Source organism: Vanacampus margaritifer, chromosome 9 (genome assembly GCF_051991255.1).
Source record: "Vanacampus margaritifer isolate UIUO_Vmar chromosome 9, RoL_Vmar_1.0, whole genome shotgun sequence".
Lineage (NCBI taxonomy): Eukaryota > Metazoa > Chordata > Actinopteri > Syngnathiformes > Syngnathidae > Vanacampus > Vanacampus margaritifer.
Window position 1 is genome coordinate 21,204,179 of NC_135440.1, and position 17,431 is coordinate 21,221,609.

The window sequence follows — 17,431 nt, forward strand, 5'->3', positions numbered from 1 at the left end:
TCTGAACCTTTCAGAGTAGAATCAATAAGCGCTACATGATTATCATGATTCATTTAACCTTGAGGCTGAGCCAGTGGCGTTCTCACGCTGCCCAAGAAAACCTGCCTGATGATTTCCAGACTGATGGAGATCTGCGCAAAACCCCAGCATCTCCATTGCCGCTGATGGCTCAGTGCGTCGCTTTCCGATCAACTCCCTCCTCCATTTATCAGCACCTCGGACTTTCCCCGCGTTGTCTTTCATCCTTCCAGTTATTGCGACCTCAAATGTGGGATGAGTCATTTGCATACACGCCAGAATTCTCAGTCGGATGGTCTTCGTCTGAACAGGTGCGATCCAGGACGTGGGTGTGGCTGTGGGAAAAAATAATAATTCTCACTTCAGACTTTATGTTGATTAATGAGCAGATGCAAAACACATGACTGAGCTTTAATACAAGGCAGCTGGTAATTGACTAAAACAAAGTCACTTGATGCCTTGAGATGTGAATGACCCGACTTTTTATACATTTTTTTTTAACTACTGTATTTTTTTTTTTGCCACTCCTGGATGAAGTTTACTGTCAAACTAAACATAAAGAGAATTATGCAGATATTTAGAACGGCCACATTTGCCTTAGGCATGTCCTTTTAGCTCAATGCTAACAAATAATGGTAAACACCATAGACAGGCTAACTAATAACATCTGTGTCCTGGTGTTTATAACCCTTTAAGCAATAGCTATTCAAACACAACCAATGGAGTGTGCATGCAGTCAATATCACAATACTCACAGGCATATATTCTTTATCCTCACCAAAAACGACTCTTATAACTGCAGCTTACTGAGGTGCATGTATCTCTGCAAACACTGCTGCTCTAAATACCTTTTTGCCTTTGACATAATAGCATTTTTGGCTTTTAAAAGTGGTGGCTGTTCGCCCAGTCTAGCTGCCAAGAGGAAAGAAACTTGTGTGGGGCAACTTTATGCAAATAAGATCACAAGATATTTACTGGTTCTTTGTTTTCACACTTGGATGGGCATGCAGTTACTGTTTGTGTACAAACAAATACAAATTCACTTTTTACATAATTTGACCCTTCTTAATTCATTCATATTTCACAGACGATGAGCGACAGGCCCTTCATCCAGAAACTCTTTCGCCCCGTTTCACCTGAAGGCAACACCCACACCCTTGGCGACCTGCTCAAAGAGATGTACCCTGCAGCATTAACCGATCATGGTATGTAACACACTAGCTTAATGCTAACATGGAATGCGAAATGGTGGAGAGGCGGGATAACATAAATAAGCGTTTATGTTACAGTAATTGTAAATCTTCAAACCACTGCTACTTTATCACACACATACAATAAGTGCATACTGCTCTGTGGGAACAAACCACTATTATTGGAACTTACTGTACTGTGGTCTTACTCTTAATTACATTACATCTCTTATAGTAGACCTACATTTAAATAGTAAATAAATGCATAACGTCCACGTGGAGGCGGGTGTGTGTGGCCCAAATAAAGATGAGAGGAAGCAGCAGCAGTCTAAACACACAGAGGAGGGGAAGTAGATAAGGACACAATGGGGCGTCAAGACAGACGGCCCGCAGGAGACTCACCTGCTCGCTGGAGACAGAGCAAGCCCACCTCTGCAAACACACTCAGGGCCTGTCTGCCTACCTGGCTCCCTCGTTCACTTTCAGTCCTCACCTTCATGCCTATTTTACTGACTTTGTGTAGGCCTACTGTTGGTAAAGGTCATAACTCTGCACCGTCAAGCTTGTTCATGATCAAATTGGACATACAGTATATTCATTTAAACAATTGTTTTGATTCTATTACATAAACTAATTAGATCCAATACGAAAATGTTGCCTTTGCAAAGATAATTATATGCAATTTTAACTGACACTGTTAAAATTTTCATTTTTTTTTGTATTAATTAATAATGTTTTATCTTGTTAGTGTAGTACTCCGGCATACTGTTTGTAATATTTTGGTTACTTAACTTAATCAAATATGAATATGCATTTTTAAATGTATTGTCATTAATAACAGACATAGTGTTTAATAAATGAAAAATACTAAAAATAAATCAATTAATAAATGCCGTAATAAAAATAACTCATTAGAACCAATACAAAAATGTTGCCTTTGCAAAGATAATAATATTTAATTTTAACTGACAATGTTAAAATGTCCATTTTTTTTGTATTAATTAATAATGTTTTATATTATCTGTGTAGTACTCCGACATACTGTTTGTAATATTTTGGTTACTTAACTTAATCAAATATCAATATGCATTTTTAAATGTATTGTCATTAATAACAGAAATAGTGTTTAATAAATAAAAAATACTAAAAAATAAAATAAAAAAGGAATAAATACCGTAGTAAAAATAATTACATTTTGAAATCAATAAAAATAAATACACAAATTAAATAAATGTAATTTTAAAAGTTATTGAGGCATTTGAAATTACATTACATACTATTACATGGGATGCTACAAGGTAAACCACAATAAATGACTTTAAATGTAAATATAAAACCAGTAATGTATGGATGACTTTAATGAAAATACTGTAAGTAGTTTAGACAGTATTAATAAAATAACTCAATTCAGCTCTATTTATAGAACACTTTAAAAAAAAATAACCAATGAAACAGTGCTCTACATGAATAAAAAAAACAACATAATAATACATAAAAATATTTTTCATTAAAACCTAAAATATAGATATTAAGAAGTAAGATTTGTATTTGTTCTATTATTTTAACACATTTCAATCAATAAACATTGTTATAATAATAATAATAATAATAAGGCTCTCTGACTGACAGTGTGTAAAGTTTAAGAATGAAGATGAATGGACATAATCTAGATATTCATCTCATTTCCTCCCTTGTGGTTCAGATGTTAAAGAGCTTGGTTTCTCCTGATCCAGGAGCTGCTGTTGCTCTTTGAAGGTGTCAGTCAGGTGTAGTCTCTTCCTGGGGTCTAGTCTTCATCCTGCTTTCATGTCTTTGACATCAAGTTTCCGACTCTTCTGATCAAGGTGAAAGTGCTCTTTTGTGGCCGCCTCCTCCTCCTCGTCTGGCAGATAGTGGAGGGGATTATGGTGGTGTTTGGATTAGAGCCAGCGGGTCGTGTGTTGGCGGCGTCGGTGGGCTTTGCCGCTGCTATTGTTCCGCAGTTCAGACCCCCAAAAGTGGGGGTCCCAGCCCCTCTGTGATCTCTCGCACATCAAATGAAGGGCAAGCGTGTGTTGTGTCTGAGGTTTGGGCGTCAGGTTTGACTCAGGTCGGGCGATACGGCCTTCAAATAGAATCTCAGATTCCCCGTTCTAGTTTGAATGTATCACCACCTCCTTCCATTATAGAAATTTGTAATCACCATGACATTGCTCTATTTTATTTCTTTTTTTCTTCTTTTGGGATTTTGGATTTTTTTTTTTTTTAACAACCAAACAAGTTCTGAAACCTGCGTTTTGTTAACAGCATTAACTTGCATTGCCATCCATAGATTGAAGTTTTAAAACAAATGGTCAGATATAGAAATTTCCTTTTTTTATTTTGTTACCGCCACTAACATTGTCCATAATAGATTCCTGTCATGAAAAATTATAAAATTTTACTTAACTCTTTGACTGCCAAAAACGTTAAATAACGTTTAGTAAAATCCTATGGAGGAGTGCCAAAGACGTTAAAACACGTTTGTTTCAAAACAGAGGTGAAACTAACCATTTTCTATTGTTGATTACTGAAAAACGGAATAAGGTAGAAACAAACTTTTTTCTGATGAAAGATGAGAGTACAATCTTTCATTTGGTAGTATGTGTGTTTCCATAGTCCAAACACAACATTTTCTGTGGACCTTGAAAGATCAGTCAAAATGCTTAAACCGGCTGGCACTGGCGACATCCCGTTTCTGAAAACGTCTGGCAGTGAAAGAGTTAATTGATCCTTTAAAAAGAAAAATCTTTGTTCATCTAACAGGCGGACTAATTAAATGATCTCCCATTTATTAGGAGTTTAAATGTAATTATTTCATTCTGAACACACCCCAGTTATAAGAGTGTGTACACTACACGTGTTCAGTGTGATTGATTTTGTGATCGCCTTTCACTGGGCTCCTTTAATCTCGTAGGCAAAACAATATGAAAAGGAAACTAAATTCACTCACCACTTTTTTTTTCTTTTTTTTTTTAAGTAGCCGCTGAAGAGGTCGGAAAAGTTAGTAATATTACGACCAAAACGCTAATTTGGCTAGTTCATGGCCATGTTGTTAGTGGAAGAAGTGCACATTAGCAGGGTCACACTTGGAACCAAATAAAGCCACTAAAAATGTCCAATGCATCAAATCAACTCAAAATAATCTATAAAAAATATTTTACTCCAAAGCCCACAACTGTCCAGCGTTTGAAAACAAGGGGGCTTCCCAGACACCCGTTCCCAGCATGCAACAGGAAAAAGTCTGACTTGTGCGGCAGGTGCGTTGTTGTGCAACCTTTTGCCCACGCGTGACACATTTGAGATGGCTCTTGTAAGCCATTTTCCTATCGGTTTCAGCACAACATGTCGATTTTTTTTTTTGAGGGGGGGGGGGCGGGTAGGAGAGGAAAGCCAGACATTGCCACATCTTACAAAAGCACCTGTGACTTAATCAAAACAACTACCATGATGTTGATGCTTAGTCAGTCTATGTGTGTGTGTACACTAATGTAACATTGTTTGTGTGAGTGTGTGTGTGTGTGCATGTGTGTCTTGAATGGGTATGGGGTGTGGCCCACTGACATTTTACCCATTTCTCATTTGTAGAGTACAGCTCCATCCACTCGCATGTGCGTGTGTGTACGTCTTTAACCAACAGATTGAGGACATTTTTGTGAAGTGAGGACATTTTGGCCGGTCCTCACAACACAAGACCTTTTTTTGAGGGTTAAGACTTGGTTTTAGAGTTTAGGTTTGAATTGGGTTATGGTTGAGGTCAGGGTAAGGAATGGGGGTAGGCAATCAGTTTTGATGGTTGGGGTTAGGTGAAGGGGAACATAATCTAAAATGCACATGCGCTTTCACCCCAAAAAAGCCTCAGAAAGACACTCAATTCTATTTTTATATATATATATATATATATATATATATATATATATATATATATATATATATATATATATATATATATATATATATATATATATATATATATATATATATATATATATATATATATATATATATATATATATATTGTTCCCAGAATGCATTGTGTGGCACAGTTAATGAAGTTATAGGACGTTAATCAATGTCATACATGTTTGCGTTACCAGTAGCTGAATGTAAGTTATATTAAGCATGTTTATATTCTATTCATGTTGGTTCATGTTTTCATTTTTTTTTTTTTTCAACAAACCATAACTTTAGGTTGTGTGTAAAATAATGACATCCAGGTCAATTCTGTGTACAAGTTGCGTTGCTGATCTGAGGATTGTTTGTGAAATTACAAATTTATGTTTTGGCCGTCGGATCAATTGGTTCAACATTACTCATTTTTTAACTTTACAAGATCATCTCGCGGGCGGGATTAAACCTGATCTGGCCCGCGGGCCGTACTTTTGACACCCCTGAATTAAGGTTTCATTATGCTAATTTGATTATATTTGAGCCATAAATGGTCAAATAAAAAGGCTATTGTAAATATATTTTTGGGCAAATTTCTTTAGGTCGTGTTTGGCCTCGTCGCTTAATGTGCGGCTGTTCAAATATGCACAATAACTTTGACAGATGAAGTAAATTTGACTTTCTGTAAACCTTTGAATGCAAATGTCTCTCTGTATGCCTGCTGACACTCCACTTCCTGTTTGAAGCCTCTTACTGTTGATCGTTAGGTGTCGTCTTGGTCGCATGATGTCAAAATATGAACGGCCTAATGAACAGAAGTGTTTAAATAAAGATTACAGTACGCTAACCACGGAATGTATTGGTCCAATCATGAAATTTTGCCATTCAAGTCCTTGAAAGAGAACAGCAAGACGTGCAAAAAAAAAAAGTTCAAATTGGAAATGTGCATTCAGTAGTTTACAAAAGGTCAAACTATGTTGACCTGTAAAGTTTATAGTGCATTTTAAGTTCATCCTTAAATTTTACCGGAACACCCTGAACTTTTTGTAAGTGTATTGTATTATCTTCCGGTCTGTCACTCTTGACCACACGGCGGCACCACGTCATATGAAGAGGGCGTTGTTGTCAAATGCCAACCGCCGCTGCACCCGAAACCCGCTCACTCTCTAAAATCGTCGGCTCGCTCGCTTCATTTGCCGCTTCCGATCGTTACGAAATGGAACACACGAGTCCCGCTTTCTCTCTGCTCCCAACGGTCAATCTGCAGTCGTGAGCTTTGTTAGCGGGTCGTGTCTGCGGGTTAGGCTTGTTAGTGTGAAACTGACGTTGTCAAAGTGAAAGTTCAACACTCGCAATCCACAAAAATAATCAACTGCCATGGGTGTCAACATGTGGACCATTTCTAGATGTTTCTGCATCTTAGTGGGCTTTTGCATGAAGTACAAAGGGAATGTGTATGTGGAAACGATTGTTGTCGACACTGAGCTGAATTATTCATTGATAATGGTGTAAGGCAAGTCATTTTGTAAAAAAAATAAAAAAATAATGCCACACATGAATTTTCAACTTAGAATCCGCATCCATGAACAGCAAATACCAAAATAAATCAAGTCTTTTATGTTTAACCCGAGTCCTAAAATTGGTGACTTAAGTCCAAGTCAAGTCATATGACTTAAGCATTTGGCACCTTCCCTCTAAATAAGCCAAATAAAATAAAAAATAATAATAAAATAATAGTAATTAAATGCCACACATGAATTTTCAACATATAATCAGCATCCATGAACAGTAAATACCAAAATAAACTGAACCTTTATGTCCAAGCAAGTCCTTAAATTGGCGACTAAAGTCCAAGTCAAGTCATGTGACTCAATCATTTGGCACCTTCCCTCTAAATAAGCCAAATAAAATACAAAATAATAATTAAATAATAGTAATTAAATGCCACACATGAATTTTCAACATATAATCAGCATCCATGAACAGGTAAATACCAAAATAAATTGAACCTTTATGTCCAAGCAAGTCCTTAAATTGGCGACTTAAGTCCAAGTCAAGTCATGTGACTTAAGCATTTGGCACCCTCCCTCTAAATAAACCAAATAAAATACAAAATAATAATAATAATTAAATGCCACACATGAATTTTCAACATATAATCAGCATCCATGAACAGTAAATACCAAAATAAATCAAGTCTTTTATGTTTAACCCGAGTCCTAAAATTGATGACTTAAGTCCAAGTCAAGTCATGTGACTCAAGCATTTGGCACCTTCCCTCTAAATAAACCAAATAAAATAAAAAATAATAATGAAATAATAGTAATTAAATGCTAAACATGAATTTTCAACATATCAGCATCCATGAACAGTAAATACCAAAATAAACTGAGCCTTTATGTCCAAGCAAGTCCTTAAATTGGCGACTCAAGTCCAAGTCAAGTCATGTGACTCAAGCATTTGGCACCCTCCCTCTAAATAAACCAAATAAAATACAAAATAATAATAATAATTAAATGCCACACATGAATTTTCAACATATAATCAGCATCCATGAACAGTAAATACCAAAATAAATTGAACCTTTATGTCCAAGCAAGTCCTTAAATTGGCGACTTAAGTCCAAGTCAAGTCATGTGACTTAAGCATTTGGCACCCTCCCTCTAAATAAACCAAATAAAATACAAAATAATAATAATAATTAAATGCCACACATGAATTTTCAACATATAATCAGCATCCATGAACAGTAAATACCAAAATAAATCAAGTCTTTTATGTTTAACCCGAGTCCTAAAATTGGTGACTTAAGTCCAAGTCAAGTCATGTGACTCAACCATTTGGCACCTTCCCTCTAAATAAACCAAATAAAATAAAAAATAATAATGAAATAATAGCAATTAAATGCTAAACATGAATTTTCAACATATCAGCATCCATGAACAGTAAATACCAAAATAAACTGAGCCTTTATGTCCAAGCAAGTCCTTAAATTGGCGACTCAAGTCCAAGTCAAGTCATGTGACTCAAGCATTTGGCACCCTCCCTCTAAATAAACCAAATAAAATACAAAATAATAATAATAATTAAATGCCACACATGAATTTTCAACATATAATCAGCATCCATGAACAGTAAATACCAAAATAAATTGAACCTTTATGTCCAAGCAAGTCCTTAAATTGGCGACTTAAGTCCAAGTCAAGTCATGTGACTTAAGCATTTGGCACCCTCCCTCTAAATAAACCAAATAAAATACAAAATAATAATAATAATTAAATGCCACACATGAATTTTCAACATATAATCAGCATCCATGAACAGTAAATACCAAAATAAATCAAGTCTTTTATGTTTAACCCGAGTCCTAAAATTGATGACTTAAGTCCAAGTCAAGTCATGTGACTCAAGCATTTGGCACCTTCCCTCTAAATAAACCAAATAAAATAAAAAATAATAATGAAATAATAGTAATTAAATGCTAAACATGAATTTTCAACATATCAGCATCCATGAACAGTAAATACCAAAATAAACTGAGCCTTTATGTCCAAGCAAGTCCTTAAATTGGCGACTCAAGTCCAAGTCAAGTCATGTGACTCAAGCATTTGGCACCCTCCCTTCTAAATAAACCAAATAACTGCCGTGTGTCACACAGGTGAGGAGAAGCGTTACCAGGTTGTGATCCACGGCATCGAGCCGCTGATGGAGACGCCGCTGCAGTGGCTCAGCGAGCACCTCAGCCACCCGGACAACTTCCTGCACATCTGCGTGGTGCCGGCGCCTTCCGACTGAGGTCCACCAAACCTCACCGTTGCCGTGGCAATGAACTTTAATGAGGAGAGCGTGGGATGGGAGGATTCCATGATGCTCTCCTAGAACTTTACCCGATGCACATCTTCCTCGTCGGATGCTGACCACTTTCCTGCACCTAATCCGCTACATGACCCCGGTAAGGTAAGATGCTTGAGCATTTATGCAATATAGCTTTTTTTTGTCCTCACTAGTAAGACAATTGAGCACACTTGTTAGAACAATTATGGGAAACTAGCAACATTTTGTCCACTACTGTCTTCGACTAGTGAGGCCAAACTTATAGTGGAAGTTTTGGTGCTACTAGTACACTCTAGGAGGCTTCTCGTGTGTGCTAGTTGGTCCTAGTAGTGTTACTAGTGCAGCATATGAGTTTACCAGAAAGGTTTAAATTGCCTTCTAGTAGGCCAAAAGTGGCACTAGTAGTGGATAAAAACGTTACTCCCCAGATATTTGTTCTACTAGTGCACTCAATTGTCTTACTATTGAGAACAAAGAGTTTACTAGTTCATGTACCTTATGAGGGACATCAAGGATACTGAATAAATGCTCAAATGCCTTTCCTTACCTCGGAAATGAATAACAAGCAGGATTATACAGAGCCCCAAATTTGACATGGGGGGGGGGGGGGGTTGTCCACAAGATAGATTATATGGTGAGCACAAAATGCTAATTTGTGACCACGAAATGCTAACTGCGGCCACAAATTTGGTATGACGTTGTGAAATTGTAGTTGCAAGTGAAGGTGTGCTCAATTTGCTTAACAAGATGTCCAAGTTGTTCATGGGATGTCACAAATTAGCACTATCGTTAGCATACTTGCAAAAGTTCTTTTTCAAGGTTTTCTGAAAACAACAAATTATGTTAACAAAAGGAGGCCAGTTGCTTCGATTCAGCCATCACCGATTACCATGACCTTGATGACTTAGGACATACATACACATAACATACAATCACAATATTTAGCAAGCGAGCACATTGGTATTTTTTATCGATTTTGTGACCATTTTGAAACATAATTACTGTGAAAATTCTTTCAGATTTAAAACAAAAAATATTAAAAAGTAGAGATAGACCGATATGTTTTTTTCAAAGCCGATACTGATACCAATATTTAGTAGCAAAGGAGGCCGATGACCAATATTTGGAGCAGATATTCATTTTCAGTAAAAGGGAAACAAATATTGGTGTGAAAATAAAAAAAATACAAATTGCAGTTCTTAACTTGAGTTTATTGAACAACTTTTCAGATTTGCAAAATGTTAATGTTTTTTTTTCTTTAATAATAAAATACACATATTTGTTTTAAAATTCTAACAAAAAGTTCAGGGAGTTCCCAGTGTCATCAGCACATCTTTAAAAACTTAAATGAAAATTTAAATAAATAGCTCTGTATTAATTTCTCCATTAAATAAAGTTTTTCAATTTTTTTTTTTTACTTATCTTTGTTATAATTTCAAACAATCACAAAAGGTGCAGAGCATTCCCAGGGACTGAAAACTGAAAATTTAGCTCCCTGAGGTGAACACAGTTTTAAATAGATCTTTTTAACGGCCGTCAATTTTTTTTTTAAAAAGGCCGATATCGATATCCGTCAAAATGCTGAATATCGGCATTGATAATCGGCCCGGCCGATAATCGGTCTATCCCTAAAAGTTTGGATGGAATTCATTCAAATGTAGCTGTTTGCTGATTATTACAAAGACGGCGTGTATTATTTAGGCTCGCGAAATGTGGTCTCGCGGAGGCACTGTTCACCACTAGATGGCACTAATAATACACACCGTCCCTTTAAGTATCAGAATCAGATTTTTGGAAGAAAAACTATTTACCTCTAAACTTTTGTACTCAGCTTTGTCATTAATCTTTAGCCAATCATGGGTGCCACAAATTCAATCAGTTTCTGCATTTTATTTATGTATTTCCTGTCAAGGTTGTAAAAATGAACTCGCCATTTAGTATATTGTAGCTACAAATTAGCATTTTGTGCGAACAATATGTCTATATGATGACAAATGTATTTTCTTACCCGTGTCACGTCTGAGGCTCCGTAGGTTTACAACCACTTTAATGCCACTTTTTTCTACATCCAGGTTGTTGTTGTCTTGTCCTTCACGTGTTCCCTCACTGTGGTCTTGCAGTCAAAGGCAACAATAAACGGCTGGTTTGTTTGTGTGGCCGCCTTGTTTACGTGCCGTTCATGTGGTTGCGTCCGTTTAGCCGCTCTTTGGCTGTTCCTTCAATTGACCGCTTTTGTTGATATTCTATTTTTGTCCGCGCATATTTAGCCACAGACGTCACGTGGCCTCCATGTTGAGATGGACGAGGTTCCAGCCAGACTGAATCAGTTTGGTGCGTGTCTCTAATGACTCATGAGCATCCCAAAATTTGCCAGTGCTATTCAGTGTGCGTGTCATATTTAGTAAATGAGCCGTTCCAACAAATGGGTTCCATTTGCTTGTTGTAACGTCCTCAAAATAAACAAAATTGTCCATCCTAAATCTGAGCGAGGATGCAACACTAAATGACTGCCTTATCTCATTGTCCTTAACGAGCCTCGAACCGATTGCACAAATACCTATCCCACCTCCGAGTGGGGTAACGATTTATTTCGAATCGTTCCGCGCACGATTGTTGAGGTAATTCTGTTCCAACATGTTGGCTTTGAAGTGTCTTCTTCTTCTTGTGCTCCTCCTCCTCCTCCTTCATCTCCCCAGTTTAATTACCTTCTCTGCCCCCCCACCCCTTACAACTCATTTGTACCCCCCCCCATACTAATGAGACCACTAAACTGTCCTGTCAGACGAGCCTCTGGCTGCTCCACAACACTCTGATGAGTGTGCTTACATAATTACAGACATCAGTTATGGCCCCCTGCAGGTGTGCGTGTACATGTAATTCTATCTCAGTGGTGGGAAGCAACTAAGTACAAATACCTTGGTACTGTATTTAAGGGGATTTTTTCCCCCACACACACACACATTTTGCTCTTACTCGCTTCTTATGAAAACAACATTCGTGGAAGATAACATTAAAAAAGAAAAGAAAAAGAAAAGCGCTACTTTTGTCCAAATGAAGCTCCACAAATCACTTCAATGTAGTTCCTTGGCACCAAGATGGCGGCAAAGCACTACTTTTTTATCCAAATGAAGTTCCTTAACTCACTTCAACAGAGCTCCTTGACTCTTAAGATGCCACATGATGATGGCAGTAAAGCACTACTTTTGTCTCAATGAAGCTTCTCTACTCACGTCAACAGTGTTCCATGGCAACAAGATGTCACCAAAATGCTACTTTTGTCTAAATGACCCTCCTCACCTGACTTCAACTTAGTTTCTTGCCACCAAGATATGACAAGATGGCAGCAAGGCACTACTTTTGTCTAAATGAAGGATTTTTGAATCCGTACCACCGGTGCCTCTCAAGCACACACTCGCACCTAAAAGCTACTAATTTGTAGCGCCCGTGTGTAAAGTGATGTCACGCATCATGTCATCACGTCAGCGTGGCTGCCGCCGAGCATGATGGGATGGCGGCTTTACGGCTTTGACTCAAGCTCAGTGTGTGGTGTGTGTGTGTGTGTGTGTGCATGTGTGATGAAGACTGGTGATGAATGTCTGGCCAGAGCTGACACACTGTTTTTTACGGGCCTCTCCTCCGCCGAGACGCCGTCTGACTTGCGTACTGTACTTGTGTGCGTTTCCACGTGCCGCCTGACCAACTGGAATGGAACGTCCATTTTACAACTTCGGTAGTTTTCACTAGAGAAGAGCAGATTTCTACGTCCCAAACGTGCCAACATGCTGAGCTCCTCCAGAAACGAGAAGAAAACAGCGTGAAATCCTTTGGTGGCAACACGGCGCAGTAGTGGCTCGCACTTCCGGTTCTGGATTTGAATCTCGGCTCAAGACCTTTCTCTGCAGAGTTTGCATGATGGCCACATAATTGTGTGGGGTTGACCCAGAGCCTTACGGCTTTTTTTGTCTACATGTGTAGATTTTTTTTCTTCTAATACTTTTCCATTTTTAACAAATAGTTTTTTTTCCTAATACTGTAGTGTGTTTTTCATGTAATTAAGTAAGTGTAATGTGTTTAGTATTTTTTCCCAATGTTTGTATATTTTTGCCCAATATTTTATTTTTTGTCTATTTTCTCCACCTTTTCCACGTTTGTGTATATTTTTAACAAATATTGTTTTTTAATTCTGACATGTATTTTTCCATTTCATCTTTTTTTTTTATTAATGTAAAATTTTCTTCACACTTGTATATTTATAGTTTGTTTGTGTATTTGTATATAATATATATATTTTAAAATATTTATATAATTTTATCGTATTTCTCCAAAACTGTAACAAATATTCTTTGTGTGTTTCTATTTTTAATGTAGATTTTTTTTCTCACATTTTAATTTTCATTTTTCCAAAATTTGTGTATTTTTCTGCTATGTTTCCAGTTTTAATAAATATTTTTTGTGAAGTTTATTAGGGAAACGCACTTCCCCCCCCCTCCCCTTAACTGTTTTCCTAACAGTGTAAATATTTTTTTCTTTATCTATGTTGTAATTTTGTTTACATTTTTGCAGTATTTGTGTATTTTTCAGCTTAATGTTTTTCCATTTTTAAACAATTATTTAGGACTTTTGTTAATTCTCTGGTGTAGCCAACTTCCATCTTCGTCTTTCCACTTTCCACTATTTTTTCCCAAATTTTTCCAGTAGGCCTACTTGTATTTTTTCTCTTATCATTTTCCAGTTTATTAACACATTTTCCTAAAACAATTTTTGAAATACATCAGTTCATAAGAGGCTTCACTGCTCTTCAATTAAGAGATCAAGAGGATCCACAATTGTAAGCCATTAAGAGGGAATCATCACGCACACACAAGGACAGAGCTTGTGTAGTAATGTAGCGTAATAAGTGTAGTGCCGAACTATTAAGGGTGAAAACACAATAATTAAAGCTGTGCTTAGTGTTTGTGTATTACGTGACAAAGTCAATTATGCACCGCAGACATTCTTGAAGAGACTTCACCACTTTCCCCCTTTGCAATAAAAGCCACAACATGCCCCGCAGACACACGCACACACACTCACACACACACACACACACACACTCAGCGTGTTACACGGCAACAAGTGTGAGGGCACGTGCAGCCTTTGCGTGAAATGGATGGCTTTGAGCAAGTCATCTGACAAAGTCTGGCCACTGGTTCGAGTGGACATTACTGAACCGAGCCCTCAAGTGATGTCGTGTTTCCTTTTGATTTGATTTTGCTTTGCTTCAACATGATTTCACCCTTTATTTGCGTCATCGTGGTGTCCTTTGCTTTACTTTGTGTTACCTTGTTTTTCTTAAGTTGGAAGTCAAATAAAAAAAATAATTTACCGTGAGTCAGTCCTATGTGCCCTCACTAGTCACACACAGCAATCTGATTAATATTGTGTTTGTGGAATATGAATCAAGCAGCAAAATCCCCCCGTTTTTATCCATTTCAGGAGGCGGCCATTTTGCCACTTAACTCTTTGACTGCCAGACGTTTTCAGAAAAGGGATGCCGTGGGTGCCAGTCGATTTAAGCATTTTGACTGATCTTTCAAGGTCCACAGAAAATTATGTGTTTGGACTAATGAAACACACATACTACCAAATGAAAGATTGGACTCTCATCTTTCATCAGGAAAAAAAGTTTGTTTCTACCTTATTCCGTTTTTTCAGTAATCAACAATAGAAAATGGTTAGTTTCACCTCTGTTTTGAAACAAACGTATTTTAACGTCTTTGGCACTCCTCCATAGGATTTTACTAAACGTTATTTAACGTTTTTGGCAGTCAAAGAGTAAATGGCCGCTACTTTCTTGGAAAGCCTGTACTGGGGGAGAATTCCAGGCACATCCACGTCAAATTTTAGCAGTAACAAATTTAATAATAGTGCATATATTTGCAGAGACTGGGGTCAAGTTGTAGTTTACAATTTTAGAAATGCAGAATTTCACAAGTTGCTTCATGTTAAAGATTAGATAGCTCTTAATATGAAAAGAAAAATGCACTGAGGTGTCACCAATGTCTTACAAATGCAATTATGCCAACTAGTGGCAGAAAAATTACCCCTACATAAATCAATATCACACTAGTTGTTTACAGTACAGTACATCTTTTTAATTTTAACTCAATTTTATGAATTATTATGAAATTACTGAGACTAAAAGATGTAGCCAAATGTCTATTAGTTTTTAAAAATTCCACTTTTATGTTGCATATATGAAAAAATATTTTATTGTACATTTTATTGTACATTTGAAACAGATGTAACTGCGATTATTCGTGAGATAACAATTGAAGTCATGCGATTAATTTCGATAAAAATTGTAATTGCCTGACACCCCTAATTTAAATCAAAATTCACTAGCATCGCAAACGTTCATCACTCAGCAGACTTAATACAGACTGTGATATCATTTTCAGTCGACAATAAGTGGCAAAATGGCCGACTCCTGAGATGGCTAAAAACAGGTGGATTTTGATGCTTAACTTATTCACTGCCATTGACGATAATAGACGTAAAAAATTCATGTGAACTATTTCTATTAGTTTAACATTTTTTTTCATTTCATATATTTTTTTATGAAAGCCTAGAATTTTTTTTTTATTGTACATTTAAATCAGATCCAAAATTATCATGCAATTAATTACGATTAAACGGCCTTTATTTTGAATAACTTTTTAAATTAGGCCCATTAGGCGATTATTATTTTTTTTATTGTAATTAATCACATGAATTCACTTGTTAACTAACGATTAATCACAAATTTTATATCTGTTCTAACTTTACAATAAAAAAATTGTTTCTAGGTTTTCATACTCTTGTTAGCAAAAGTGGAGAAAAAAATTTAAACTAATAGAAATAGTTTAAATGAATTTTTGACGTCTATAGCCGTCAATGGCAGTGAATGAGTTAATTGATTTTCCACAAACGCAAAATCAGAATGCTGTGTTTAGACTAGTGGGGTCACATAGAACATTACTGTAAAGAGAATTTTTGACTTGTTTTATGTTTCTTTGCTTTATCTTACTTAATGTTACTTTCCTTTTTTATAGTTCACTGCACTGCACTGTCCTTTGTTTTACTTTACTAGCTTTACCCTGTTTATTTACTCTGCTTTGCTTAACTTGGATTTGTATTGAGGATAGGCGTTTCATATAATGTTTTACTTTTACTGTACTTTGTCTTATTTACATTCTTTTAACCTTTTTTCACTGCACTCGACCTTACTTGAATGTACTCGACTTCAATAGCATTTTTCAAGGAAATGGAAATTGCACAACCACTGGCGCGTTTTTAAACATTTGCAGTAAACAAACGAAATACAAATTTAATGAGGCTGTCTTGACTGAGAGTATGAAAACAGGTCATCGTCATAATGAAACTCAAACTTGGCATGTGCTCGCATGTAGTGCCATAGGCACACATATACACACGGTCATGAGGTAATGTCAGTAGGGAAACAAAACAAAAATCATGTCTTTCTCTTTCCTGGATGAACTCTCATTCCCAGACACACACGTTCAAAGCTGTCATTAAATGTTGTGAAGGCAGAGCCCAAGCAGCCACTGACAGGCTGAAGAAGATGAGGAGGATGATGAGGGGGTAGACGGGCTTTGATGTCGTTCTTTAAAGTGTCTCACGCTCAAGCGCAGGTAGTATTATTAGTAAGCAGCGTGTGGCGCTGTAGCGCTGAGGGCCTTGGGGGAGGTCATGAGGCTGCTCCTGTCAAACGGGAAGTAAGAGTGTAACTGGGTTAGGCTCCAGCTCACCAGTGACTCTAGACTTTCTGACTACTATACCACCTTGTGACATCACTTCCTGTGCCTTCTTGCTGAGGCTGCTTTCACGCAGAAAAAGCAAAACTACATCCCTAAACTGATAGTAAAACTAATAAAAGGAAAATGTGACCTTTATTTGCACATGCGCCAACACTTGGTTTATGACTGGTCGCCGTCGTCTCCTGGCCTTCCTGTCGCTGGGTTGGGATGAGGGGATTCCGGGGGGGAGGGGAAGTGATGAGGATGATTCAACCTTCATCCTGACTATTTTCAACCGTATTAACCGTAAAAATGCCCGTAGACGGGCGGGAGGATCATTTTGGCTTCTGGAAATGTAGTCACACTGGAACGCACTATTGTGTGCGCGCGCATGTGTGTGAGTAAGACAAATGTTGGACATGGTGACATATGTATGAAGTGGTTTTGGACCAAAAACAAAATCAGGAAAATGCAAAAAAAAAATATATATATATATATATATGAATATGCTTAATATACCGTATATATTAATATGTTTATTAAGTATATGTATTTTATTTGTGCATCTTCCTCAAGTATTTACATTTTACTTTTTTGACACTTTACATTGTCCTTATTAAATTTTTTTTTTTACATTTTATCTTCTTACATTTTCCTTTGTTTTAAATTATATTTATTTATTATTAAAACATTTATATATTTATA

The 17,431-nt window shown here is 36.8% G+C and overlaps 1 protein-coding gene across 2 annotated transcripts in view; it reads left to right on the forward strand.

Moving 5' to 3' along the window:
• Positions 1-11,104, forward strand: part of atg5 (ATG5 autophagy related 5 homolog (S. cerevisiae)) — a 29,829-nt gene extending 18,725 nt beyond the window's left edge. For both annotated transcript variants that reach the window (XM_077574924.1, XM_077574923.1), the window contains exons 7-8: positions 1,106-1,223; positions 8,773-11,104. In XM_077574924.1, the coding sequence (XP_077431050.1) occupies positions 1,106-1,223; positions 8,773-8,909 (255 nt within the window). In that variant the 3' untranslated portion in view covers positions 8,910-11,104. The remainder of the gene's footprint in view (positions 1-1,105; positions 1,224-8,772) is intronic.
• The last annotated feature ends 6,327 nt before the right edge of the window (positions 11,105-17,431 follow it).